The sequence below is a fragment of the Struthio camelus genome, chromosome 2, assembly GCF_040807025.1.
Source record: "Struthio camelus isolate bStrCam1 chromosome 2, bStrCam1.hap1, whole genome shotgun sequence".
Taxonomy (NCBI): domain Eukaryota; kingdom Metazoa; phylum Chordata; class Aves; order Struthioniformes; family Struthionidae; genus Struthio; species Struthio camelus.
In genome coordinates, this window is record NC_090943.1 from 5,593,713 (window position 1) to 5,620,889 (window position 27,177).

Below are 27,177 nucleotides of genomic sequence, written 5' to 3' on the forward strand. Positions count from 1 at the left end.
TCCCGAGTATGTCAGTATGCTTCTGCTTTAATGTAGATAGGAACAAAGGACTAAATCCAGCTGCCTGCTTTCCTCTTCCCTCCAGTGGACAAAGCCAGCAGACATAGAACATGTAAAGATTTCAAAAATAATACAATTTTGTGACCTCTTTCTGTCACAATTAATGAATTGGATTTGAATTAATGAAAAATTTAAAATGTTGGGTAAACAGAAGTCTGTGTTTTACCAAAGAGCGTCCAGGAAGATTCTGTGGGAGAACTATCCCAGTGTAATTCTGGGAAGATTTTTAAGAAGAAATTAATATTATTTCCTAATAATATTATTATTATATATCCTAATAATATTTCCTAATATAGGCATAAAATCCTATTACCTCAGTCTAAAAGCTGCCATGATTCCATTAAAATCCAGTACCTGTCCACATATGAATGCTCAGCATGGGGCAGTTAAAATTGATTTCACTCCTAGAGAAGGAGGACTTGGCTAATTCAGAGAATTGTACATTTCTGGTTAGTTAAGAACCAAGTGCCTAATGTACAGCTCAGCTGAGTTTTAGTTACTTGTTAAACGATGGTAGCATAACTGGGTGTTCAGGAGCCATCATTATACTGGGCAGTGTCAATATGATTTAGATTGTTCTTGTTTTGAGCTACAGAAGACTAAAGTCCACTTTTAAAGAGCCTGAGTCTCTTTGAAAGACAGGATGATTTAGTGTGCCAAAAATTACTTCCAATGGTCTCAGTTTCTCATTTCCTTCCCTCTGTTCTTTGAACTGCTGCACCACAAAATGGCGTAGCACCAAGAAACTGGTCATGCAGCAATCCTGATCTGCCCTGGGAAAATACAGATTGGCCAAGAACAAAGCCCCTTTAATCCTCAAGTTTTGCAGTCCTCAAGTTCATCCCTGAACCATATTATTCTCAACTTAAGTCTCAGGGTATGAGAATTTTGAACAATCAAAACACACATTTGTTTGATTGCTTTCTTATTTGTCTTTAGAAGAAACCAGAATCTTGACTTGGGCTGTAAATAAGGAAATAGGACAAAAGTCTTTGAAGTTTTTTGCTTCAGTTTCAGAGACAAAGGAAATTCTAGGTATAAATGCTGAAGCTGTACCTTGTGCAACAAACAAACTCGTGTCTTTGCTGACAAAAATGTGAGGGAAAAAATGTATTTAATCATCCTTTTTGGTTTCATTCCTGAATGGATTTTGGTTTGAACATATGCCAGGAAAGATCTAGGTATCCAGTGCATTGGATACTTGAAATACAATTCCTGACAGCACTAGAAAATACACTCTTTTAGGCATTTTCTGTTGGAATTAGCAGATTTTTGATTCTGATTTCTTTCCTCAGAATGGCATAACCAGGTTTTAGTGCTACACCCTTGCCTGAAGGTTAGAGTTTTACCCCTAAGGGGAAAAGGGCTGGAAATGCATACCACAGAACTGAATTTCAGCATGAATTTATTAAGAAAAATAAATTTCTTACATGCAATGTTAAATATAATCCCTGTCAAAGAACTGGTGAACCGTGAAAGCACAGCAAGATCAGAGGAGGACCCTCAGAAAAGAGGCAATGGCGGCAGTTAACTGACCTGCTTTTTTTCTCAATAACCAGTGTTGTGAACTGACCTTGAATATGAACTGCTCTGCAATATTTCTCAGAGTTAAGATTGTATTAACATTTCAATTTCTCAGACAGGCAGATCTCGGGCTCCCCAGCTAATTAACTCAAATATTTAGGTTGTTCAAAATTTACATTCAGATTTAATAGAATTTTTTTTTTCCTTGTACTTGAGAACTTAACAGTTTTCTAACCTCTGATTTTTGGATCCACTTGAAAATAATTCACCACAACCAATTACTGCTGACATAAGTGGGTATATGAGCTGAAAGGAAGACTTGGATTTTGCTTCTGTCCCCGCCTTCATCAACTATTTGCCTTTGAACAACTTATATTGCTGCTCTAGGTCTCAGTTTCCTCAGCTATAATGCAAGCTTAATGGTACTTATTCTGCTTTGTAAAAATGCTTTGAGATCCCTGAATGACAAGTGGTGTAGAAGAGTTAAGTGTCCTTAAGAAGATGGGCTCATCCTTATAGCAATATGAAATTTTGCCCAGGAGACAACTGACACGTGTACTGAAGTGGTCTTTGTGATGAGCTAATCAGTAACGATGACCTGCTGTGCGTCCCTATTAGCTTTACATTGAAACTGAATGTCTTTGTAAAAGGCACACTGCCTAAGAACATAAAAACGGCCACGGTAACATAGACCAAAAATTCTCCTCACCTATTATCTCTCTTCAAGAGCGGCCAGTGGCAGGTGTGTAGGAAAGGTAATAAAAATATAGCAAGAGTATGGTAATACATCCCTAGAATAATCTCCCATCCTCAAGTAGGTTGGAGCAAAGAGACGTCTTAAGCGCCAAAAGGTGTCCTTACACTGAATTTTTGCTGATGGTTCTTTCCAATGATTTTTTTTCACAGTATTTTGCATCCCAATGAACTTTAAAAATGGACAGTATTCCGTGGAAATGAGTTCCACTGTTCAATTTCAAGTTTAATAAGAAAGCATCTCCCTTTGTTTATTTTTAGCCACCAGCTGTTAATGTTAGTTGCTTCCCCCTGCCTCTTGTATTAGAAAAGACAATGACAAAATAGTCCTTACTCACCTTCCGCATTTTGCTCCAGGATTTCATAAACCCCCTGTCATCTCCTGCTTTCATTTTCTCTTTTCTGGGCTTAAGAGTTCTAGTTTATTTAAGTGCTCCTGGTATGGAAGCCATCCTATGACTGATACTTACATGACCTTTTTGTGTTGCAATTCTACTGTAGCATTTTTGAGGTGGCAAGGCTAGAGCTAGCTGTGATATTCATGGTGTGACCACACCAATGGATTTTTATAGCAGCATTACGTTCTCTGTTTTATTTTCTCTTTCTTTCTCAGTAATTCCAAATATTTTATATTTCCTTTTCTGAGCACTAGTGGGAACGGCGATGAAGTTTTCAGGGAGCTAGCTAGTATAATTCCAATGTCTTTTGTCTAAGTGAAAATACTCAGAGTTCATAACTCTGCATGTATACTTAACTTCCTCATTGCATTATTTTTATATCATGCAATTTCATGTGCCATTTTATTGCTTGGTCACTTAGTATTGTGAGTGTCTTACAGCTCATGGCAATCAGCTTCTATTTTTGCTATCCTGAGTAGCTTAGCTGTCAGCCTGCTGTTCATTCCTCTTTCTAGATCATTGAAGACTGTGTTCTGTAAGACCATGTCATGAAGAAAGTTGCAGTAAATGTCCCAGTTTGTTTAGCTTTCCAGAACCAAGGCTGTGGAAAGATATGGTTGGTCACTGTAAATATGTCACAGAAGGGAAAGAAGTTACTTAAGCTTTAAAGGTTTGTTGACAAGGAAATTGCCATAAGGATCATGAATATATTTAAGCTACAAATAAGGTTTCTAGCGTTCATAAAAATAAGCTTCAGTAACTGACTTCCAATAGAAGTAAAGGAATAGCAAGAACTTATTTGAGAAGGTGTTTCACACTTGTGCAAAATGATGTTTCAATATAGCTGTTTACAATAGCAGTAGGAATTGACTCAATAATTCTTCCAGTCCTGTGTCCTCATTTATCAGTGTAATGATCTTTTTGACATTCAGGTCTTTAAAAAGTCAGTGCTGTGAAAATAGCATCCAGTTGATCTAGATGCATCTTGTAATATTTTTAGGGTATATAGCAACACCATTTAAGAGGGACTGGAATCAGCCCAGTGTTTATAAAAATGATTCACCGGGTACTGCAGGGTGCCATGTAACACAGACTGCCAGACTAGAAAAAATACAGCTGTAAATAGAGCTACAACTCAGTGAACAAAACAGGGAGAATTTCCTGTGTAATGTCTGCTGAGGTGAGATTGAAAAATAATGTGAAACTGCCATATAAAAATGAGAAAACGGGAGCTTTAATTTTTCATTAGGTGCTAATGGGAAATCTTTCATTAGGTACTTCAGGGAAATCTCTGAAATTGGGTGCAAATTTAAAAATGAAGAAAATAAAAATAAAAATTGCTGAATGAAGATATATTCAGTGCAGGAATTTGGCCATGAGATTGTGACCATTCAAAAAGATCAATGGTCTTTAAAAAATGCAAGGAGTTAGGATGCAGAAGGCCACTTCCTACCCATCTCTTTTTCCTGTAAGCTAAGAGCACACGCATAGGAATTTACTATGGCTCAGATGATGCAGCAAGCTGTTGCTCTGTAGCAAATTGTTCATGCATCAAAGCTTTTCTTGCAACGTGCTCCTTGATGCTTTTGTGTGATTGTCCTAACACTATGTAGGCACTTTCACTTCTAAAGAATATAAGTGTCTTTGCATCGTAATTGTTGCATACATTTTTTCTAACATGTCTTTCAGTTCAGAGAGCTACAGAACATCAACAACAGGAAGACAGTAATAACAATCAGGGCAGGACTGGAGATAAATTCTTGATGGACTGTGATCCTACATCCTAGGAGCATCTGGCTTTGACAGCATGCTTGCAAGCTAGTGAAAGTGGTGGTAAATGTCAGGTAGGAATATGGCAGGGATATGTCAAGGATATGACAAGTCTACAATCTTGTTAGCTGTGGAAGAACAGGGAACTGGTAAAGAGAATGTCTTTGCAAGAAAAAAAAATCTCTAATACCATGTATGCTCCTGCAGTTGTTTCTTTGACCTCTCAGTTCTCCATGTCTCTTTCTATAATTTCTAATTTTGTTTGTTTCATAGCCAGTAAGAACCTCTCATGACCAGCAGCAGCTGCTCAGAAAAATTTCTGCAAAATCAATTTTCATTGGCCATCCTCTGAAGTCTCTCCCTGTACTCATCCTTTCCAGTTAGGATATTTCATTTTATCAGTGAGACGCTGAATGGTTCCTCTTTGAAAGAAGACTGCATCTTGAATTTTCTCTTGAGGTTCTTACCATCCACACATGGCAACTTACACTGCCCAGCCGGGGGATCTGCCTAGTAGACCATTCCTAGCAGTATGCCCAGTTTTTAGGCTGTCACGTCATCTTGGTCATCGTTAATGTGCTGGTGTGATGATTTGGTTGTTGAGGTGCCATCATTCCCTCTAGGCAATAGCTTTCTGTGTGCGTTGTTGGTTTTGGTAGGATATATTTTTACTGGTGTTAAAACTTTCAATGTTCTCCTGGCTTGGTGGGTGAAATAGTTGGAGAGAAGCCCTGTCAACTCTCATGTGGCTGGAGACACCATGGTGAGTGACTTGACTGGGGAGAAACTGGCAGTGTTTCTTTAACAAAGCCTTTTGAATGCAAGACATTTCAGAGCAGCCAGGAAGGCCTGTCAGAGAGACACCTGTCCATTTAGAAGAGGTAGGAGGCCAGACACAGTAGTGAGAGGTTCACAATTGGGGTCATAAGATCGTAAAGGAGGCTGTGGACATGATCATACATGACTGAGGGCTCTAGCAGGGGGATTGGTGTGATCCTAGCTGTGACTGGGTTTGAGTTTAGACTTAGGCTTAGGTAACTGTGGACAAAGACGAGGGTCCATATGCTGAGCTGTAACAGAGAAACTAGCTGAGAAAGGTGTCTATTCATCTACCTCCCCCTTCCTACCCCACCAAAATGTGATTCCATCTAGTCCATTTCCTCAGGATGTCTATAATCCTACTCTGCTTGCCTGAAGAGATGGTTCTTCACTGTTGCTTTGGGGAGACTCTTGCACGGTCTCCCAGATCCTGACCATCCACTGTATTACATCTCACTCTTCTTAATAACATCTTATTATTCCTGATCAAATAATATTTTCCAGCACTTTTCTGTATGTCAAAAGGAATCATTATGGTGTCTGTGACCTTTGAAAGGGGAACTTCTGTAATAAAAGGCCCTGCCTGAGAGTCGTGTCAGGACAGTGTGACAGAACAATTATGAAGAGGAGTTAAGAAGCTGATGATAGACTACTCATCTGAGGTGAAGATGACAGTATATAGCGCTCTGGCTGATATGACTGCTCTGATGCCAATTTGGATTACCTAATCCTGGGGTGCACTTTCCCACATTGTATAAAAATGCAAGGTCTAATTACATTAATATTTACGTTTCCTGGGAGTAAAGAGGAGGAGCAAACATTCTGGGAAGTGTAGAAGTACAAGGTTTCTGTGAAGCGTAAAATAGGAAGCACAGCAGAAATGGGCAAAATAAATGCTAATTGCCCATTAAACTCTACAAGAGGAGGAGAACAGCATGATGACTTCCTGTTTAACCGCCTGAGTTATAAGGATAACTGCAAAGAAGCCTTCACAGTCAGAATTCTGTCTTTTATGAATATTTTGGCTATATCATCTCACTAAGGGAGATGAATTTCAACTCATAGAGAGTTTAACAATTTTTATGATAGAAAATTTTAATGACAGAAATCTTTTATGGGAAAGTTATTTTTGTTTTGAAAGGACTTCTGGGTTGGAATGTTCGGATTAAAATTGATCATTGCCCAAACAAGTGATCCAAATGCTTTTTGAATGACTTGTTGACAAAGCCATTTTGAGGCTCTAACTTTTCATCCCAGTTTGGGAAAAAGAAACAACAAACCTTCAAAGCTCTGGCAATATACGGAAACCACTTCTTTCCCAGCTGTAGCTGCTTAGTAGTTGTAGTTGTAGTTGTAGTTGTAGTGGGTCTTCTTTCAGCAATAAGGATATCCTTGGCACATCATAAATAACAGTAAGAGAATAAGAAGCTGTTCTTAATACCTTCAAAATCTAACCTTTGAACTCATTTGTCCATCAATATATATCAAATGAAAGTTCCTTATTTCTCATGTCCATTAAGAAGTGGAAAACATATTAAATAAACAAAAATGAATAAAATTATCAGATCAGATTAAAGATAAATTAAAAATAGAATGTGCTGCCTGTCATCATTACTTATCTTAAAAATGCGTTCATCAGTCTCCATCTGAGGAATCGATGTGTGGGTTTTGTCAGAGCTGTCCAGTTCTGAGAGAAATTAATTTGTTGACACAGAGCTCTATCAGTAATAGAAAAGTCATTGACAGATAATTGTGTACTTTGCTAGATGAAGTACAGAGGCTCTTTTCTAGGAAAACTCCCTTGGCAATTGTAAGAGCTTTCTTCCTTCAAAGTGCTGTATAAAAGAAATAAACACCAGAGCCTTCATGTTTGCATGTAAATCAGAATCATTCCAGTAGTCACTAGAACAACTGAGACCCTCCTTAAGAATCCAGGGGAGGTTTGGATCTGGATTTGCTGTTTATAGAGTAGCCATTAATGAGAGTCAGGTCAGGAAATAAACTTCTCAGGTTTGCCTCTGTTTCTATAGTTAAGTGTGGTAGAACTTGGGATCAATGTTCCTGAAGCCTTGGGTGAGCAGTGGGACAGATTTTCTGTAAATGACAGTTATTACTGTGGCAAAATGGCAGATGGGTTACAGTAACTGACCTTGTGCCAAAGAAGTCTTCTGTTCCTTCATGCCCTTTTGCAAATCAGTGTGACTTTGTATGCAGAACTGTTATTCCTTTGGGAAATGTTAAGAGTATCCAGATAGGATTCATTTCACCTAACTCAGAATAAAGATCCTTTTTCCTAAACATAGGTGCCTAGTACCTTTTGAGTTGCTCTAGCAGTCCCACATGGGGCTGGCAGAGATGTCACAGACCCTCTAGAAAGTGCATGCCTTTCTGAAATAGTAGCTTGAGGTTAGGCAGGATACACCATGGCACCAAAAATGGTCCTCACTGCCTGGGTTTAGTCAATTGAACGTATAATATTTGTAGTCTTGGCTGCCTGTCTGTGCAAGTCGCATTAGTAGTCACATTCTATATAGCAGAAAGAACGAGGCATTTCAAAGTGAGGAGAGTCATCTCATGCTGAAGTAGCCATCTCAGATAGATGAGAGGAACAACACGGTAGAGCTAGCTATTTTTCTCCATTGGTTGTTAAAGGAGCTAAAGGTGAGTAGCTCAAGGGTAGATACATACCTTACGGCCTTCTGCAAAGCTGTTCAGTTTTACTGCAGGAGTGAGACCTATAGCCTCCTCTCTGTCGTTTGAGAGGTTGCACAGCAAAGGGGAATTTGGGGAAAGACATGTAAGAGGGACAACAGGATGACACTGGAATGTTTACAAGAACATCCACCTGGTGGACACATACATTCCTACATGCGGTAACGCAAGAGGCAGCGTCACAGGCACTCTAAACGGCAGACTTCCAGCTTACTGAGTACTTCCACGGGTGGATTTTAGTTTCTACCTGCAGACCCCTAAGTTTGAACGCTGTGGCGCAAGTCACTGAGGATATGCAGCAAATTCAATGCAAATTCAATGCAAGACCTGGGAAGAGAAGTCAGGGTGAGTGGCTGAGGCGTCTGTTCTGACCTCAGTGTTCCTCTCTACCAATCTGGAAGGTGGTTTAATGTCATAATACTGTTCCTAGCAGTCTTTCCTCTCACACCTGGGGCAGCTTGCTGAAAGTGGGCATGCGTGTTTCATTTTAGGGACTATGGGAAATCCTACCTGCTTTCCTATTGATGCTCTAGGCAGATGCAGTCTCTTATCAGCCCTGTGTCACATGTACCAGTGCCACCAGTATTGCTTGGCTATGCAAGAGTACCTTGAATGGCACTACGTATCTGTGCTTAAATAGTTGAATTCTGTCCTCGATGTGGCTTTTGTGGGATGCTTAGCTCTTAGTTATACTCAGTACAGAGTATGTATTAACACTGTTACCGCTGTCAGCTACATGAGCAAAGCAGCTGTCACCAAGGATCAGTGCAAACATACATGCAAATCTGGGTGAGAAATATGAATGCATCCTTTTTGTCTGTCGTTGTTTTCTTTTAGTACCCCTTGCATTGGGGAGCTTAGGGTAAACGGTGGGAGAATGAAATATTGGTTTATATAGAATAACAGTACTTCTAGTGATGTAACTCCTAAACTTTTCAGCTAGCAATTCTCCTTCTGGACTGGTGAATCATATTTCTGCAATGTAATTTCAGAGAAGATCAAAATCCCTAATTTTTCTGATGCAGCCTATGGCAATTTGAATTTCCAGTTTCCTGCTGTCAGTTCAGACTAGGACTCAAGAAACTTGAAATACTTTCTCCAGCACGGTTCATCATGTTAATCCCACGTGATTAATTCTACTTATATTTGGAACTTGACCTTGCCTAAGAGTCTATAATTCCCTTTGGCATCGTCCATTATGATTGTGAAAACTACAAGTTTTGGCTTGGTGCCTTTTTTTCATCCTTGATAGAAGTAACCGAAACCTGGCTCTGAGCTGATGAAGAATGTTGTGATTTGGTAGTAGATTTTCAGAGGCAGAACATTTCTTCCTGTGGCTGAAGGACACCTTCATCTATCTTCCCCTCAGTAGCAACCAGCTGAACATTCCTCTTCTTTCTATTGAGGAACTGTGCGGTCACCAATGAGAAGAATTTAACATTCAAGTGAAATCAGTGACCTGAAGCAGTTTTGGTCTCCAATAAATAAAGTGAGAATCAGTTGACTTGGAGCTCTTAAATGTGGCAAAGACAACTGCTAGCAAGAATGAGTAGACAAACCCCACTGTTTTATTTGTTGCTTATACTGCCCAAGGCCCTGCTCTGCTAAGAAAATCCTTTCAAAAACATCGCACATTGACTCTTAAAGCGGAATTTTGGAAGCTCTCATAAGCATTTAATGTACATGATTCCCAGGATTAGCGCTCTCCCACTGTCTGTTATGAATGCCTACTGCATCGTTTGTTATAAATAGTGTTTCGATTACCCCAGGGAATAACATGGTTGTCAAGATATTGTAATCACTGAAATATACCACATGACATGAAAAAAAAAAGGAACATATTTTGCAAACACCTTTAAATTGGCAGCTCTGCTACAGTGTTCATAAATAGCTGAAAGTCAATCACAAAATTGCTCCATTCATGGACTGCAAAATGCCAGGAGCCCTGGGACTCTGGAAATGCATGTAAGATAAATATCTTGTTCCAGGCCAGCAGGTCCTGAGACAGCAATTCTGTAGTTCTCACAGCGTGCATCATTGAAAATTTTGAGACAGATCAGTATGTTGCAAACTACTCTACTTTATGTTTTGAAAGCAACCCAGACTTGCTCAAGATGCCAAGCGCTTCTGCTGATCACAGCCTCACAATCAGAATCTTCTTTTTTTTTTTCTTTCCTATTTACACTGGGAGGACACTTATATAAGAAACTTGTTAGCTTATGTTACATCAGCAGTAATTATAGCAAATCCCAATTCTGAGCCGTGAGATTTCAAAAGATCTAATAATTACCCAACTCAATAGATTAAAAAGGCAAGTGGTGAATCTACCATTTCACTTTACTTTAAGGACAGTGCTAAACAACAGGCATTTTTCAGCTATGATTCATCTGCTCTGTTCTAAATTCTCCTGTGGCGTGAAATGAGTAGCCTCCACAGAGTATAAAGGGAGTCCAGCGTAACTAGCTCACATTCAGCTCTCTGCAAGGTACATTGGGTCCTTGTTCATCAGAGCCCTACCTAACCATTACAGCCTGTTGTGTAATAGGAGGGTGGTTTCAAACATCAGCCGTATCAACACAGCACGGTGCTGCCACTATGCAGCAATCTGGGGGGTGGGGGGGGGCAGTCCTTGGCAAACCGGCTGACCTGGAGACGCATACATGTAGTCCAGCAAATCCCACCCTTAGTTCCTTATGGCACCCAGGAAAGGTCTGGCAGGGAGTTAAAATAAGGCACCTAACTGGAACCATTAGATCTGTACTCCATTTGCACTGCAGTTTTGAAAAGATTAACTGCTGTTGGATATTTGTTGCATAAGCTAATATTTCTGGTAAACTTCTGAGTCTTCTGCAGTCAGTGGTAAAATAAAAGAGATGATAGATTGATTTCCATTGGATTAGAACTGCAAAGCCTGCCTTTTCAGGTATATCTCATCCTTTAATCGACTGTTTGACTCACTTGATTTTTTTTCTTTCTCTCACCCTTCTTTTGCAGATAAATTTTGTATTTCTATTTAACATAGTTAGGATTTTAATGACAAAACTGAGAGCTTCAACCACTTCAGAAACAATACAGTACAGGTAAGTCAGCTGATGCTTCTTGCTGTTTGTAGTGTTATTCCTAAGAACTGCCTTTCCTGTCTTGTCCTTGTTCCAGCTATGTCTTTTCAGATGCCGCTGTTTATCTTGGAGGTTGTCCTTCTTGTCCCTTGAGCTTGTACATGAGCTTACACATGAGGTTCATGATATTTATTTTTGCAGGCTATCTGTAAAAGCATGCCTGCATTTTTTTCTGTCCAACCCATTTTAATGCCTAAACAATGCAGACAGCCAAGGCTTACAGGCACAGGGACAGATGTGCACTGCAGCAGCCCCCATGGGGCGTCTTTACCTCCTTCAGGCTTTCACATGCCTTGGTGCACATGTGATGGGATCACACAGAAAGATGCACAGGGTAATGTCATTAGCTAACTCATCCCGACTCATGCCAACTTACTGCAATTCTTCAGGAAGAAAAAGTTTTTTCCCCTTCCAATGAAAGCTGAAGTGTCAGTGAGAACAGGAATTCTATGAATTTCTAAATGTACAAAAGTATATACATTATATTATATAAATATATGTATTATAACTCATTTCAGTGATGAATAGACTGTCATTCAACTAATCTGGAGAACTGGAGCAGAAATATTCAGTCTCTGTCGAATTACTTCTCTGGCCAGGTCTCTAGCTTTGTAGAAGCAAAACAATACAATATCAAGACTTCCTAATAAATGATGTCTATGCGCGTACTAAAATCCTTGCTTTCCTAAGATCCTAGAAGAGTCAGAAGTTAAAGGGGAACAGAGCAAAGACCTGAGTCAAAGCACTCCTGCCTGTAGTCAATAGCAGTGTCATTACTTTGCGTCCACAGATTACTGTGCAAGCACAGGTATTTACAGTAGGGCTTAATGATTACTTTAACATGTAAGGTGTGAGAATGAAGGATTTTTCTGCCCCATCCCATTTGTTGGCACCAGCATTAGTGTAGCCACTCACTGGGGTTGTGTCAGGGAACTGATCCTGAAGTAATCCTTACCTTTTAATGGGGTGGCTTTTCAGGTGGATCAGTTCCTTGAGCTGTGTGATGGTGCAACCTCACAAAAACTAGTGTGGCAGAAAGGAAGAGACAGGGATGTTCAGCCAAGGAGAGCAGAACAAAGGTGGCCTGGCACCTTCTGGCGTCAGATCAGCCCCAAACAGTGACGAAAGAACATTCTTTGCGCTCTACCAGAAAATGCTGAGTTTCCCATCCACTCTGCCTACTTGCAGTATCTTGCAAGGTGGGCCTTCAGAGGACAGTCTGGGGTCCTTTACCGATAAAGAAGTCCTCCCATTTTGTGAAACAGCATAGATTCGGTGGAGTAAAACAGCCACAGTCCCCTAAGTCCTTTCTAGACAAAATCTTAGTGTACCAAGCTGAGGCTTGAACCCTCGTGTCCTCAAATCAGCCTGCTCTTGACTTTGGAGACAGTTTTGCCATATTAATGCATTCGTGTTTTATCTGTTTTCTTCCTGTCACTCCTCTCTGGGGTTTTGGGGCAATTATGAAGTTAATGCAGTGGTCTGATTTTTCTTGTCTGATCATTTAATAAGAAATGAAGGAAAAAAATATTCCTTTCTCATACTGAAACCTTATGAGAAAAAAACAGAAGTAGGACAAAAAACTCTGATTCAAATCTCAATACATTTCTCCATGCTGCAGTTTAGATTAGATTCTGAGGCAACCTGAAGTAACTGTCTTTGACTTTGAACAGATGATGGTGATCTTATCCCTGTTACAAACTCTGTGAGGGAATCTTCTTTCTCACAGTCTAAATAGAAACCCATTCAATTCCAAGCAAGCCTGGAGCAAGCCTTGTTGCTCTAAAGTTGAATACTTCAAAGCTTTGTTAAGCAGGTATTAAATGATGTGGCAGCTAATTTAAGACTATTACTCTCCCATGACACTGACTGTGTCTTTGTGCTCGCCTAACTGCTTGTATTTAGCCACCTCTCACTGCTTTATGCTTAGATACTTGGTAGCAAAGTTGCTTTCTTCTACGTTTGTACAGGACCTAGCAAAATGAAGTGCTGTTCTGTGGTTAACATCCCAAGACGCTATTACAGCACAAATAATAAATAATAGCCCCTGATAATTCTGTTAATAATCATTTAAGCTTCATTGTGCACCATCTGCTTGTTTATTATTTGTAAGCTAGCCCTAGGCCATGTGTTGGATATACAAACGTAACCGACAGATACAGCATTTACACTCCAGACAGAAAGGAGAGATGGGCATAGGGCAGATCTCATGGAAACAGCTATACTGTCCTGGTCAGCAGCTGAATCATGCACTTCTCACATTTTCATCCTGGGGTGTAAAAAAAATCACACTCACTGGAACTGAAAAGTGTCTTAAGGCTTCAGCCTAATACAAGTGTTGGTGATGGGACAGAAACGGTCTGGAGGAGGAAGAGAGAAAGGCAGGGATATAGAAAAGGTTTCAGTTTGACCACTAGAAATCAGAGCGTGGGGACCAACAGCAGTATTCAAAGGTAAAGACTCTCCCAGAACATCTTTCTCCAAGTGGTCAGGCACAGGTCAGAAACCGTTACTAGCAAATTCACCTATTGCTTCACAACCCAGAGTGGAGGCTGTCATTCTTTCCCTGCTCTTCCTGCTAAACTCTGTCCACCCTTTCAGTCATGTGAGCAGGCTCTCTCTCCCTAATTCTTCTCCTCGTCCTAGGAAACCTGTAACCGTCATTGCCTGAGAACCCAGCCTGACCTGGAAGGATGGATAGGAGCTTCCATTCTGGGTTATAGAACAAGCTGGTCATGAGCCTTGGGGCTGTTCGTATGCAGGCAGGCTGAGGAGGATCTAAAACCTGAATGTCTGCCTGGGCAAGTGCTCGTTAGTCCGTTGTGCAAAAATAGGCCTCCGCTGCTAGGGCCTTCCTCAGAAAATGCCCTAGCAGGGTGCCCTGAGAGATGGAGATACCTGCAGGGAGTACTTGTATTCCCTAACTCCAGTCACTTGGATTAGAAACAGGACAGAAGTGGGCATGTGAATTTCTTTCTGAAAATGCTTCTTTCCTCCGTTGACTGTACATGTTGGACAGCCCTAAGCAGATATGTCTTAAGACATGCTTTTGTTTTCTTTTTGGCTACTCCCTGTTCAACACATGCAGGTGCTTATGGAGGCACCTACGTTCCTTCTCCAGCTCATGCAGGTACTTCACTTCGCTCTAAATTGCTCTCAGATTCATGTCCTCTCTGCACTAGAGGAGATATTTGTTTGGATTGGGTCATTCTGCAGCAGTTCGGATAACGTAGTTGTTCTCTCCTGTGTTCACTTTATTTTCTCTTTCCTCCCCACAGGAAGGCAGTCAAGGCAACATTAGTTCTTCTGCCTCTGCTGGGCATCACCTATATGCTTTTCTTCGTCAACCCTGGTGAAGATGACATTTCCCAGATTGTCTTCATTTATTTCAATTCTTTCCTGCAATCTTTTCAGGTAGGAGAGCAAGGTTATAGCTGGTGTTAGCTGCTGCTGAAAGGGTCCTCTGTTCTTTAGTCATGAAGCTTATAGCAATGAAGTCCATTGATAGAAATAATAGTTGAAAAGCTTCATAGTTCATGTTTACTTAACAGATGTACACAGCATGTCATATGGAGCACAGATCTCTCTTCGGGTACATAGCAGAGGGATTCATCTCCCTTAACATCAGTCATTTGTGTATTCAGTCTTTAGCTGAAGATCTTCACCTAGGCTCCCTCTAATGTTGGTAGAGAAGGATGATGTTTCATCCCATTCTAAATTGACTATGAGAGAAGGATGAACCAGGGTACTCTCAAGGACCTGTCTCTCTTCACTGCGTATAGAGGGAGCTGGGAGTTAGATGAGAAGCTGCTAAAGCAATGGAAAACAGCTTCTACCCCTTGGGCTTGCTTGCGTAAGATGTGAACTATATTGCCCACCCTCTCATCCTAGCTGTCCTGCAGTGGTGCATACATTCAGCTATTAGACCATACGAGCTGTCTGAGGACTTGTATCCCATCTCCTCCTTCCTTTGAATTTAATAGAAGTTTGGCCAGGATGTATAAGGAAGTGGAAGGTGAGTAATTGCCCCAGCTTTCTGGACTTAGTACAAATCCAGACTACATTTAGCCCCATACTTCTGTTTAGGTGTGTCCTGTGGCTTTACCTCTGCTAAAGACCTTCTTGAGCTGGATATAACTGTGTTTAACGTTAACTGTTACTTCTGCTAGAGGAGTAGGTGCTCTTGTATTCAGGATATCAATACAAATACACAGTGCACACGCTCTCAAACCAAATCTATGGCTGTGGGTTCCAAAGGTTTTGAGCTCTAGATTATTATTTTTACTGATTGTGTGTTTAGCTTTGAAACCCAGAGCATCACACTGGAAACAGAAGCACAAAATCCAAGAAGAAAAATAACCATTTTAGTCTATGAACAGTGGGACCTTACCGCTTACCAGTGAACAAATCCACATTTTTAATTTCATAAAATAATTTTTTTGTCTGCTGATGCTTAATATCTCCAAAAAGGCCACTGTATTTATTTTTATTGTTAGTGGTATGAAGATGTATGTAAGAAAGTAAGCATGGGGAATATCTGTTATCAGATCATTACAATCATTGCTGAAAGCAAAATGGATGGGACTGCACTCACAGGTTCAAAAGTGAACGTATTATCGTGTCTTCATCTGAGCTTCCATTATAGTCATTACAGTCTTGGCAGTCATGAAAGAAGTCTAGTCATTGCCATTAATAGATCCTGGAGTGCAGTTCAGCTCAGCTGAATGTAAGCTACCTGATTTGATATATTTGCCCACGCACAACCATCTAAGGCCATTGAGACCCCCCTGTGGTATCCGTGACATCCGCATAGAGCTCGTAGGCATCACACAAGAAAAGTGAGAGGCCTGTGACATTTTAGGGAAGCAGCTGGCAGCTGTAGACATACTTTAGCGCGGTTGCCCCTCTGATCAGTGGAACTGCTGTCTAGACTCTGGCTCTCATGTTTTATCTGTGAGCTGCAACCCGCCTTGTATTTTCTAATGAAAGTGTAGGGTAGAGATTTGATATGTCTGGAAGTGGATGATCTCAACAAGAGTATGGTTATGCTCAGGATGATTTCAGGATAAAGCTCAATCCCCAATTCTGCATGTTAAAATACTTACCTAATAACTGACTACTTTTTATTCTTTTCAGGGTTTCTTTGTGTCAGTATTTTACTGCTTCTTGAATGGTGAGGTAAGTTGTACCCTCTGCTGTCAATGTAATCAATTCTTGGGAGGTGGAACCTGCCTGACTGCCAGGTTTTAGGGAAATGAGACGTGTTTGCACGGGGTCGTAGTCACATCAGTCTGGTGCTCTAGAAGAAATTTCTCTTAATGTGCATCTGAATTTCCCAGCCCTCTTTGCGGGTGACCTTTGTTCACAAAGCTTTATCAAATGCAGATTATCACCTGGGAGGTCAGGGCAGAGGAATAGAAGCCTACTCAGACTATAAAATTTTTATTCCTCATCGTTAGACTTCTTTGAAGTTTCTCATTAATTCTGAATATGATTTCTGGGCATACTTCTGAGCTGTGCTCTTGTTAAGGATATGCTGTAGGTGACCCATTTTTATAATGGGATTGCCTGCTGAGTTAAGTGAGTTACTTTTTCTGTGCAGATACCCAACTCTGAGTGATTAATAGCTGTTGCATTTAAAGAAGAGGGTGGGGGACAGGGTTCGTGCTGTTCCTCAGTATTAATTTTGGGGACTGCTACTTATGCCAGAAATTTCTCACTAATTCCTCTCAATGTTTGACTTAACACCCCAAAGTGTGAGAGATTTATATCTTTTCTCCTGCTTACACTGCCAGTGTCTCATTTCTTTGCACTGTGTGTCATCTTTGTCCAATTAAATTCTGGGCCTCCGCAGAAATTAATTCCATGTCTTAATTATTCCTGCTGTATCAGTATATATTTCACATGTGCTGCTTTTTAATTTCGTTGTGGGCTCCATGTGTGATGTTATGAGAAAGAATGGGCATGTCTTCCCACCCAGCTGCTCTGTAATATTTTTTTGTACCTGAGCCAGTGAAGTGCCAGTATTTTTCTGGCTTGTCTTCATATCCCTTCTTCTCCAACAACTTGGGAGTGATGTGAAAAAGAAGCAACACTGCTTTCTCAAACAAGACACATGCTGTTTTTATAGACTGGCAGTAGAGAATTTTTAGTTCTCTTTGCAACTTCCTTTCAGTAAATTCTGACCACTCCATTTGCCTCAATAAATAGAGAGGTGATGTATTCCCTGAAATGTGCAGACTCCTTAACTGTCCTTAACTGTGGAACTACATTTACCTCAAAAACTTGCCATGTAGTTGAGCTCCTTTGTCATCCTTGTCAGCACAAATTTCTTTTTGCGTGGCTCTGTGCTATACCCTCTCTGGATGAGGTTAAAGGCACTAGAAGTTTGGTGTGTCCCTTCAGTAGGGCTTGTCATATTCCCCAAGTTTACATTATTAATGCAGAAGGAGAGCCTTCCATGGAGGCAGTAAGTTTTTTTGTGTTGGTTTGGTTTGGGTTGGGGTTTTTTTCACCGGTGACTCAGTGAACAGCAGGGGCTGGAACTTAGGCCATCAGTTTCACAGGCAATCAGGACTTTGCATTGCCTCAATGAACTTACATTTTGTGGACCTGGGCTAGGACCAGTAGGCAGCTCGTACCAGGCTTTCATTCTTTTAGCTATTGTGGGATTATTTCAGCTTTCTTGAAGTGGGCGAAATATCTCCTTCTTCACTGCGGCAGTCTGAAGTTCTCCCTCCAAAGCCATAAATCAACCTCCCCTGTGCTGTAACCTAAATGAGTTAAGACGTAATCAGGCTGGTAAAAGGGCAGAATGATTCACCTCATGTATTTCTTCTGTGCCTCGATAACAATCTAATAGTGTATCTGGAATATGATTTCCTTAACAGTGATTTTCCCAGTGTTTTTTTGTGTGATTTTCCCAGTTATGTCACACTACTATTACAGTTTAAATAGGCACTTCTGTGAGAATCAGCTCAAAGTTAAGATGTCCAGCGTGGCTGTCTAGACATGGGTGCCTGGAAGTGATCTGGTGCCTGAATTCCGTTATAGTCAGTGGAGATATAGGTCTCATTCGGTTGCCTACATATAGATGCCTAGTGCCACTTGAGAGGCTATAGAGCATCTATAACGGTCTGCCAGATATGATACAGGACCTATAGAAGATACACACCTCCTGGAGCAGCAGTGGGAAGCCAAGTGGGACGCAGTGGGGCTTCTCAAATGGCACTAGCTCTGTAAGCTAGTAAATCAAGCCTATAGTCAATACAGTCAAAACAATCTCTTTCTCAACTTATCCTACCTACAACCGACATCTCTATTTCTTTAGCTGAGCAATGCTAGACTTCACTGACAGTAAGGACTAGCTCTCCACTGGCTGTAATGATTACCTAGACACTGAGCTCGTATGCAGACACTCAGAAACACCTGAATCTGTGAGCTAAATCCCTGCTCAATACCCATATGGTTGCATCTAATATAGATCTTCCTTTTGCCTAGCTAAACCTTAGCAATTCCTTAACTATTTCTTTGAGATACATAATAAGGTGAAGTGTCCCAAATATTACAGTGTCTCCTTCAAAACTGTAAAAGGACTTTGGACATATCTTAAGGTACAGTGACAATGTCTTTGAAGTATCATAAAGGTTTAAAAGGATGGAATTTCAGCTCTGTTCCAGCTTCAGCTCTGCATAACTTAGAAACAAGTAGGAAATTCAATGAGGTATAAGTAGGTGTTCTCGGATCCTTCTGGGTTTGTGATCACATTGTACAGAATTATGAAGTTTTTAACTTACAGTATACAGTTATAAAAGCTCTCCCTAGCGATAGTCCCTATCCTCAGAAGAACTGTACTTGCTCACAAAGCATTCTGAAAGCAGATTCTGTTTCTCAGATCACATCCTGGAGGCCGCATTGCATCACATTGCAAAAGCTTGCAGGAAGGCTGTGTCCTGCCTCCTTGTGAAGTGAAAGACCTGTACAGGCTACATTGCCAACCAAAGCATGTGTGAAGGCCTTGATTGTTACCACAGCATGTCACTGAAATCTCCATCTGTGCCAGACCTGCCACATGTCATGTCTTCTCTGACACCTCCAAGGTTCATCTGTATTCTCTCCTCTGTCATCACTGACATTATTAAACAAATCAAAGAAATCCTTTGGCCTTCTTCAGCAACTTGAATGGAATTACATGCAAATTATGGAGTGTCACAGATTCTTTAAAGGTGAATCTGAAGTCCTTCAAAAAGCTTACAAGCCCAGCTGGTGTCCTGACAATCCATTTACAGGCTTGATTCCTCTCCGTTCTATTAACTTACTTTATTCTTTTCATCTTCACCCGTAATAACTTCCTTTTTTCTTTTCTCTCTTTTTTTATCTGCACTATTTCTTCTTTGCTCAACTGACCCCTTCCCTAAACTTCTGGTTCTATTTTATTTCAATTATTGGCAAAATATTATGTGGAGAGTTTAGAACCATCTAGGGGTCTCTGCAAAGACAGATGAATGAGATTTTACATGCAAAATTGACCAGAGGCAGTGATCTTTCTTACTGTTTGTTCATAAGGACTTTTCTGTCTATGTGCACATTGTCATTCTTAGTACATAGCTATGACTATGCTTGTGTCTTATAAACCATAGGAAAAGAAGGATCTAAGTGAAGTCTAATGCCTGTGACAGTAGGTAGACAGAACTGAGCTCCAGAGGAGAGGTATAACAAAGTTGCGCATGGTGATTAAAGAGGTCAAAGAAGATCTATAAAGCTAGGTTTTACCACCCCAACTCAATTCCTTAACCAGCAGGTCGGGAAGTCTTGTATTTAGCTAAGAGGACTCCTGGTAGGCTGTGGATGCTTTGTGCTTGTCAATGTAGGGGCAGTATCCACTGTAGAGGACTTCTCTCCTGATTACGTACATCAGATGGGATTTTGCCATAGGGCATGTATAAGAGCAACGCTTCTGATGACTTGAAACAGAAGGGAATAATGCATATTTGTGTATATAATAGACTAATTCAGGTTGGAAGAGACGCTGGAATCATCTTATCCTATCTCCTGCTCAAAGCATGACTGTCTTTAAATTCACATCAGTTGCTCAGAGCCTTGTCCAGCTGATTGAAAATCTCCAAGGATGTAGATGCCAAAGTGTCTCTGAGCATCTGCTCTAGTGCTGCTTCATCCTCATGGGGAAGACTTTTCCTAATACCCACTTGGGCCCATTACAAGTGTTCTCCCACAAGCAAGAAGGCTAATGAGAACTGGGTTTCCTTTCTTTTTTTTTTTTAAAGTGTCAGTAAGGGTACAGAGGCACGGAGATACGACTAATATGATCACACACTCTCGAAACAGTGTCCTAGGAGTCAATATCATAGTCATTTTCGTTTTTAGTTTTTGGGTTTTTTTCCCTAGACAGTTTTAGAACTAAGAAAGAAGTATCTCTTACCTTCCTTAAGAGCATAGTAAGGTGACTATCTCTTCCAAAGTGATATGAGCATTATTTGAAACATTATTAGTTACACCAGCTCTCAGCTTTTGGACTACCATTATTTCAATCGAAACCCAGTGAAACATTGTGAGGCTTGTTTTATAGATGAGGAACGGCAAGTTTTCAAATGCTGCAGTGTGCATCAGTCAACTAAAGTCTCAATTTGACCTAATTCTTGATAAACAATAGTGAGAGACCTAGAAGGATGCTTTTCAGCTTTTCATACCTGAAACTGCTGTTTGTTGTTGCTGTGACACACAGCCGCTATGACAGTGTGTTTTCTTATTATTAACTTCCATATCAAAGCATTGAAAGCCATATTGATTTGTGTTCAGTTGTATTTGCAGCACAGTGAGTGTTCCTCAATTAAGTTTTATGAAAAAGTCTCACATCAGAAGAACAGTACAGAAGTATTGTCATGCTCTCAGGATGGCACCCCTAATAGAAACAATGATGAAGGGAGTGTCACTTAGTGCACATGAGGCCCCAGGAGTGTAAATGAGATCTGTAGCAGATTTTGCTCATTTAACTGATAGTTGCATCACCTGCTAAGACTGTACTGCAACAAAGACATGGACTGCTGAACTGCTATGTCAGAGATTTTTAAATCAGCTTCAGTTTTGACAAAATGAGGTGCTTTAAATGCATGTAATAAAGCATAAAACAGGTGATTCATCTCATAGAATGCCACGTCTGCTCTTATGGCGCAAGCAAGAAGGCTAGAAGATCCATTGATTTGAAATTTTAACAATGCCATGATCTCAGCTGCACCTCTACCTTTCAATATTTGATACAGATGTCACTAGGTGTTATAAACTCCTAACAGCTGCCTGTAGTAAAGCTCATACAGTATGGTTCACAGATGAAGGTGATCAAAATTTCTGTCTCTTTGCAAATATGCTAGCTGTGAAGGTCAGCAAAGGTGAAAAGAGTGTATGCCAGGTGATGTCTTGTAGCTGTCATTGATTTAAACAAGCAAGACCTTATAACTTAGAGTATGAATTTGTTGTTTCTCTCTCCATGAGCTCTTTGGCCCCCAGATCAGAAGAGTTGCACAGTTGTACAGCTTGGACAGTTCTGTTGTTCTAGTGCAGAAAGCAGCACTCCCAGCACTCAGACCGAAGATGGCACATTGGTTATGCAAGATGTCACCATGAGAGGTCTAGATTCTGATTTTGCTGTGCTTTGGCTCAAGAGTTCAGAAGGGGCATCACTGAAGTAAAAGAATGAAACCATTAATTGCAGTTCATGTGAAGAATTACATATGGGATGAGTTTATTTGCTTACGTGTTGGTGGACAGAGTGTGACATGAGAATACAAGTATCTTCCTTTCCCTCATTTTCACAGCGCACAATGTTTCAGATAGATCTAGGAGTAGCTTTGTTGACTGCAGTAAGAATTAAGGCCATGGGCCAGGTCTTGAAAGGGTGTGTATCAGTCAAGCCCGCTTACTGGAGATATGACCTTTCATGTCTTAAATACGAGTGCCTTTTTAAGCTGACACGTTACACAAGTTATTCTGGTGAACCAAGGGAGAAGCAGTTTAAGTACAGAATTGACAGTCCTCTTTGTTTTGTTGCTTCTGCAAAATTCTGAAGCTGCTGTGGACAAACTGTGTGTGCCATGAATGGGCATAAGCGGCCACTGGCATTTGATTGATATAAATTGGCTGGAGACTTTATAGAAAAAGATACATTTGTTGGATGCAGAGACCATCTACTAGCTGCAGAGGGCAAAATCAACATCAGAAAAAAAAAAAAAAAGAAGGGGAAAGGCAGATGAACTGTGAGCAAAGACAGAATGAGGAGTCTGATTTTTCAAAGAGGCTGGGCTTCATTTCATTTAGCTTCCATTTTCGATAAGACAGGTAGGAGTTAGATGCCTGCATTCCCTCCATAGCAATGCAGCTCCTGAAAGTGATTTTTGCTATCATAAGACAGCAGTGCACACACTTTCTGGTGTATTAGTCCTGCAGTATCCTGGGCAGTGACATAAATGGTCCGGCTGCTATTTTATGGGAGAAGCCAAGGCATTGTTTTACTTGATATCCTAGTTTGCTCCAGGAGTCTACAGGATGAGAAGGCTTTGAACCTCATTCCCTTCATTCGAGATCAGAACTCAAGTACTACGCTGACTTGTCTTTTCCACTCTACTTTTCTATGGTGTTTGTGCTCAGTTTGCTATGTTACATTTGAATTGGATTTTCTAGTGATCGGTGTCCATTAGCGATACAGAAGAGAGCAGCCCCAAATCTGATCTTTACAAAAACAGCTATGGATATAACTCTAAATTGCTTAGTTGTTCAGAAAACTGAGCATTGTGTTTTTTTTTTTTTTTTTGGTCAGTGCTTTTGTCGCTCTGTGCTTTTTCATGACTGTTTTGAGCCAGGAAAGCACATGAGACAATGGCTCTGTGAGATCTCAAATCTGCTAGAATTACATGATGTAGAAATCTGGCCCCTGAAATAATTTTTTTTCATGATATTTAAAGTGTCTTTTCAGCTTTAACTTAACAGTAAATTCTCAGCTGATACATATAAGGGACGTGTCTATGTATTTGTCTTTGTGTGCAAATTTACTGCTAGCAGAAGTCAAAGCATAATTTAAACACATTTGTGACTTGAAAATACATTTTAGATTTGATTTTAAATGGTAAATATAAAAGCCACTCAGAATTCAGTGTGAACTGAACTTGTATATTAGTGAATTGATTGTGCCCTTTATTTTTAAAGGATTTTTAACAGTTTCACCAACCTTATCCAGAATGCTTGCAAGCACATTTGATTTAATCTTGGTGGTAAAGAGAATTTCTTCACTTCTGAGAAAACTGAGAATGAGAGGTTTTTGACAATTTGAGAGGTTATGAAAATGGCATAAGGTACAAAGATGTATGCATTTACATCATATCATTTTTAAAAAAGAGTGTTAATTATTGACTTTTTTCAATGATTGCAAAAATCAAGATGCTCTTCAAACACACTTCTTCAACAACTGAGAAATCATGAGACTGAATTTAATTTCAAGTAACATTTTTTTTAAGTTTAAGATGGAGTTTTTAGAGTATGTATAGATAAATTGGCATGAAGCTGTGCTGAAGAGAACAATTTTCCACACAGAACCCCGTTTGGAGAAATATTTATTACAATCACAAAAAGATCTTTATGTTTTTTTAAGTTGTTGAAAATTTTTCTTCCTACATCAGTTGTCTTATAACCAGGTGGTAATGTATAAGAAAACTGCTTGGAGTCAGGGTCATGCTTTTATGGTGTTTTCTCCCTAAGTAAATATGGATAAAAATATAGATTCATAGAAACCACTAAAACAATCTGTTCAGCCTCTCCAATGCAAGCTGATTAATTCAATCCAGTAACTGAGCTTGATAGCATGTGCTCAATTAAAGCTTATCTTTCAAAAGGATCTCTAGCATGGGATTAATCTCACCTGATCTTAGTTATGCACAGGACAGATATCTATAGCAGAGCTCATCACTGTGGGCTCCTTTTCTGTTTAATTGAGAGAGAGGTACTGATGTGGCAGGACTCATCTGCCCTGTTTTAGATGTCTGCTTTAGCACATCCTAGACTCTACTGACTCTTTGTCTGTGGAAAAATGCTACAGTGATGAGCTCAGCCATGTACATTTATTTGAATAAATCTCATGCTAAGGGGGCTGGAGCACCTTCCCTATGAGGAGAGGCTGAGGAAACTGGGCTTGGGTAGCTTGGAGAGAAGGCTTCAGAGGGACCTAACAGCAGCCTTCCGATACCTATGGGGAGGTTGTTAAGGAAACACAGCCAGGCTCTTCATCGTGGTGCCTGGTAGGAGGATGAGAGACAATGGGCATAAGCTGAAACATGATAGGTTCAGGCTGGACATACGGAGAAACTTTTTCACCATGAGGACAGTCAAGCAGTGGAAAAGGCTGCCCAAAGAGTTTGTCTGCATTCTTGGAGAATTTCAGTACCAGATATATCAGCAATTAGCTGACTTACTTAGAGAGGAATCATAAACAGCGAGTAGAAAAGGTTACTTCATTAGATAGCACAATAAATTATTCTCATAACAAGGTGCAAGGCAAGGATAAATATGTTTAATTTTTTGTGTTGACCCTTTACCCAGGCACCATCTGTCTCTCAAAATCTATTAAGCTCAAAGTAGCTTATTTTGATCTGATCTTCTCCGTAGGCTATTCATTATAATTGCCAGCTCTGAATCACCACCTAAATGGTTAGTCATCCACCTGCCCATCAATCTAAGCAGACTTCATGTTATTCATTCTGAACCCAAAGGACATGCATTAAGCGTTCCTTCAAATCACTGCATAAATATGAATATGGGGGTGGACTAGAAGGCTAAAGCTTAATCTTCCATAATGATTGCTTTCTGATCAAAGGGCCCCAGTGATGCAAGTGTAAGTACTGCTCCTGAACACCCCTGGGGATTGCTGTTCTGTGTAAAGCCAACTTAAGGACCGTACCTTTCCTTTGGAACCAACAGGCAACGGTTCATTCCAGGGCTGCAGCCTCCTATATGTACCCATTTCCCACAACCAGGTGTGTCCTTGTAGAAAGGCACCTTGATTGATGTGATTCCAATAGGTCTCTTCAAACTAGGGTCCTGCGAGAGAGAAAGGAATGAGGAGAGGTCTAGGCATTGTGAAGGGCAGGAATTGGTCTGAGACTCTTTTCCCTCGGACCTTTCACTACACCGCTGCTTTCATGAGAGGTGAGTCCAGAGCAGTCCTTAGCAAAGGCACAGAGACGTAAGGTGGGCTGATTGTGTTTATAGCCTCCCTCCCGTATAGTTAGATCTGCTCCCCACTGGTCCTCTATGGGCCGGACGAAAGGAGTAACATGGCCTTTCCCACAAAACGTGCAGCAAATCTTTACAACTAGTCAGAACTGTGCTATCTTCTCAAACAGTTACATACACTAACAAAATTGCGCTGTCATGATTTTAGAAATTAAACTTCAGCCTCCCAGTCTGACAGGTACTGCAGAACTATCTGGTTCCTGAAGAATGAACGAATTTTAGAGCAGTGAAGCAGGGCTTTTTACAGAGAAAAAGAATCTTAACAATACATAAAATACTGGTGTGATGTAGGCTATTTGGTAAAAAAGGTCTATGTAAGCTATATTCTCTTAAGATTATAGGATATATTGCCATTATTCCTTCGGGGTCTGCAGATTGTTCTGACTACATCCCCTCCCAGTGCTAAGAGGGTTAAGCACTGGCAATGGTGTTTTTGTGTAGAGATGTTTGGCCTTCTCTTTTGTCTAACAGTAACACAGCCTGAGGGTTTGGCTTTACTGGGAACCTTGCAAAGCCATATCAACAGGGTGAGAGATGGCTGTAGGACACTGGTACATTCCCTCAGTGATGTGATTTTTTTTGCAAAAAATATATGAAAACTCACTCCTGTTTCTCCAAGTGCATTAGAAACAAGCAAGAGCTGATCCCTTCCTCTCCTGCAAATCCCCAGATCTGTCACTCTAGTGAGTTCTGTACTTAGGAAGTTCTATTTCTTTACTTTCATTCAGATTTATACTTAACCCTTCCAAGGGTCTGGGAAGGATTGGCCCATAGGCTCTTCTCAGCATTTCCTGTAAATGACTTTTAGATTAAATGCTCTCCTTCCTTGAAGGTGGAGGGACACCCTAACCATATGGAAAACTTTCAACGTATCAAGGTTTCATCTGCTTACTTTTGTTTAAGTGCTATTACATAACGGATGAACTTCATCGCCCCAACATTAGGTACACATCTGCAGCTGAGCTGGTCACCCTCTGCTTCCTTTATAGGCTATAGTTCCCCCAACTGAGGGTGGAATTCATCTGATCTATTTTAAATATGTTCTTTTGATGAACTGTTGCCAAGATCCCGTGGCCTTTCCTGACTATGTCTCTGCTGAGTACAGACAGAGGCCGGGGCTTCAAGAACGTCAGGGATGCGGATTCCACTACAGGATCAGACACAGTGAGACCAGTGTCCTGAAAGTTAAGAACTGCATATCCAGTTCCCTTTTGTTGATCTGGACATTGCTTGAAAGTCCCTCTTCCTCATTTGTAGTGAAATTGTATGATTTCATCAACTTTGCCACAATTTGCAGCACCATCTATAACCAAAGATGTTTAAAGTCCAAACCTATCACCAGTTACCTCCAAATATACCACTGCACGAGGGTCCGAAGCATGGCGCGAATGTACTTAAGTGTAGGTGGAACTTACTGAATTCATCACTGAGACGTGTTTTCAGGGAGCAAAAACTTGGCCTATTCCAAAGCCCATTACAATCTATATGAACCTTTTTCATTTATTTCATTTGCCTTTGGATCAGGTTTTCTGGGAATAGAAAGTTGCATATATCAAAAGCAAGAGAATAGGAAGAATATTAAGAATAGGATAGAATATTAGGAATATTTATTCACACACTATGAAACACCGTGATTATTTGATAGTCGTGGAATGGCTGTTGTCCCTCTGCCCCTCACTTATTAACAGTTTCATGTGAGACATATTCCAGGGGGACAGAGCATGGATGCA

General features: G+C 40.5%; 1 protein-coding gene across 3 annotated transcripts in view; it reads left to right on the forward strand.

The window, feature by feature from the left end:
- CRHR2 (corticotropin releasing hormone receptor 2) overlaps nt 1-27,177 on the forward strand; it is a 164,436-nt gene that overhangs the window by 131,612 nt on the left and 5,647 nt on the right. For 2 of the 3 annotated variants that reach the window (XM_068934146.1, XM_009669182.2), the window contains 3 exons: nt 11,031-11,116; nt 14,434-14,569; nt 16,292-16,333. In XM_068934146.1, the coding sequence (XP_068790247.1) occupies nt 11,031-11,116; nt 14,434-14,569; nt 16,292-16,333 (264 nt within the window). Of the gene's footprint in view, nt 1-11,030; nt 11,117-14,433; nt 14,570-15,046; nt 15,264-16,291; nt 16,334-27,177 lie in introns of those variants that run through there. The other variant, XM_068934147.1, reaches the window with a different exon arrangement.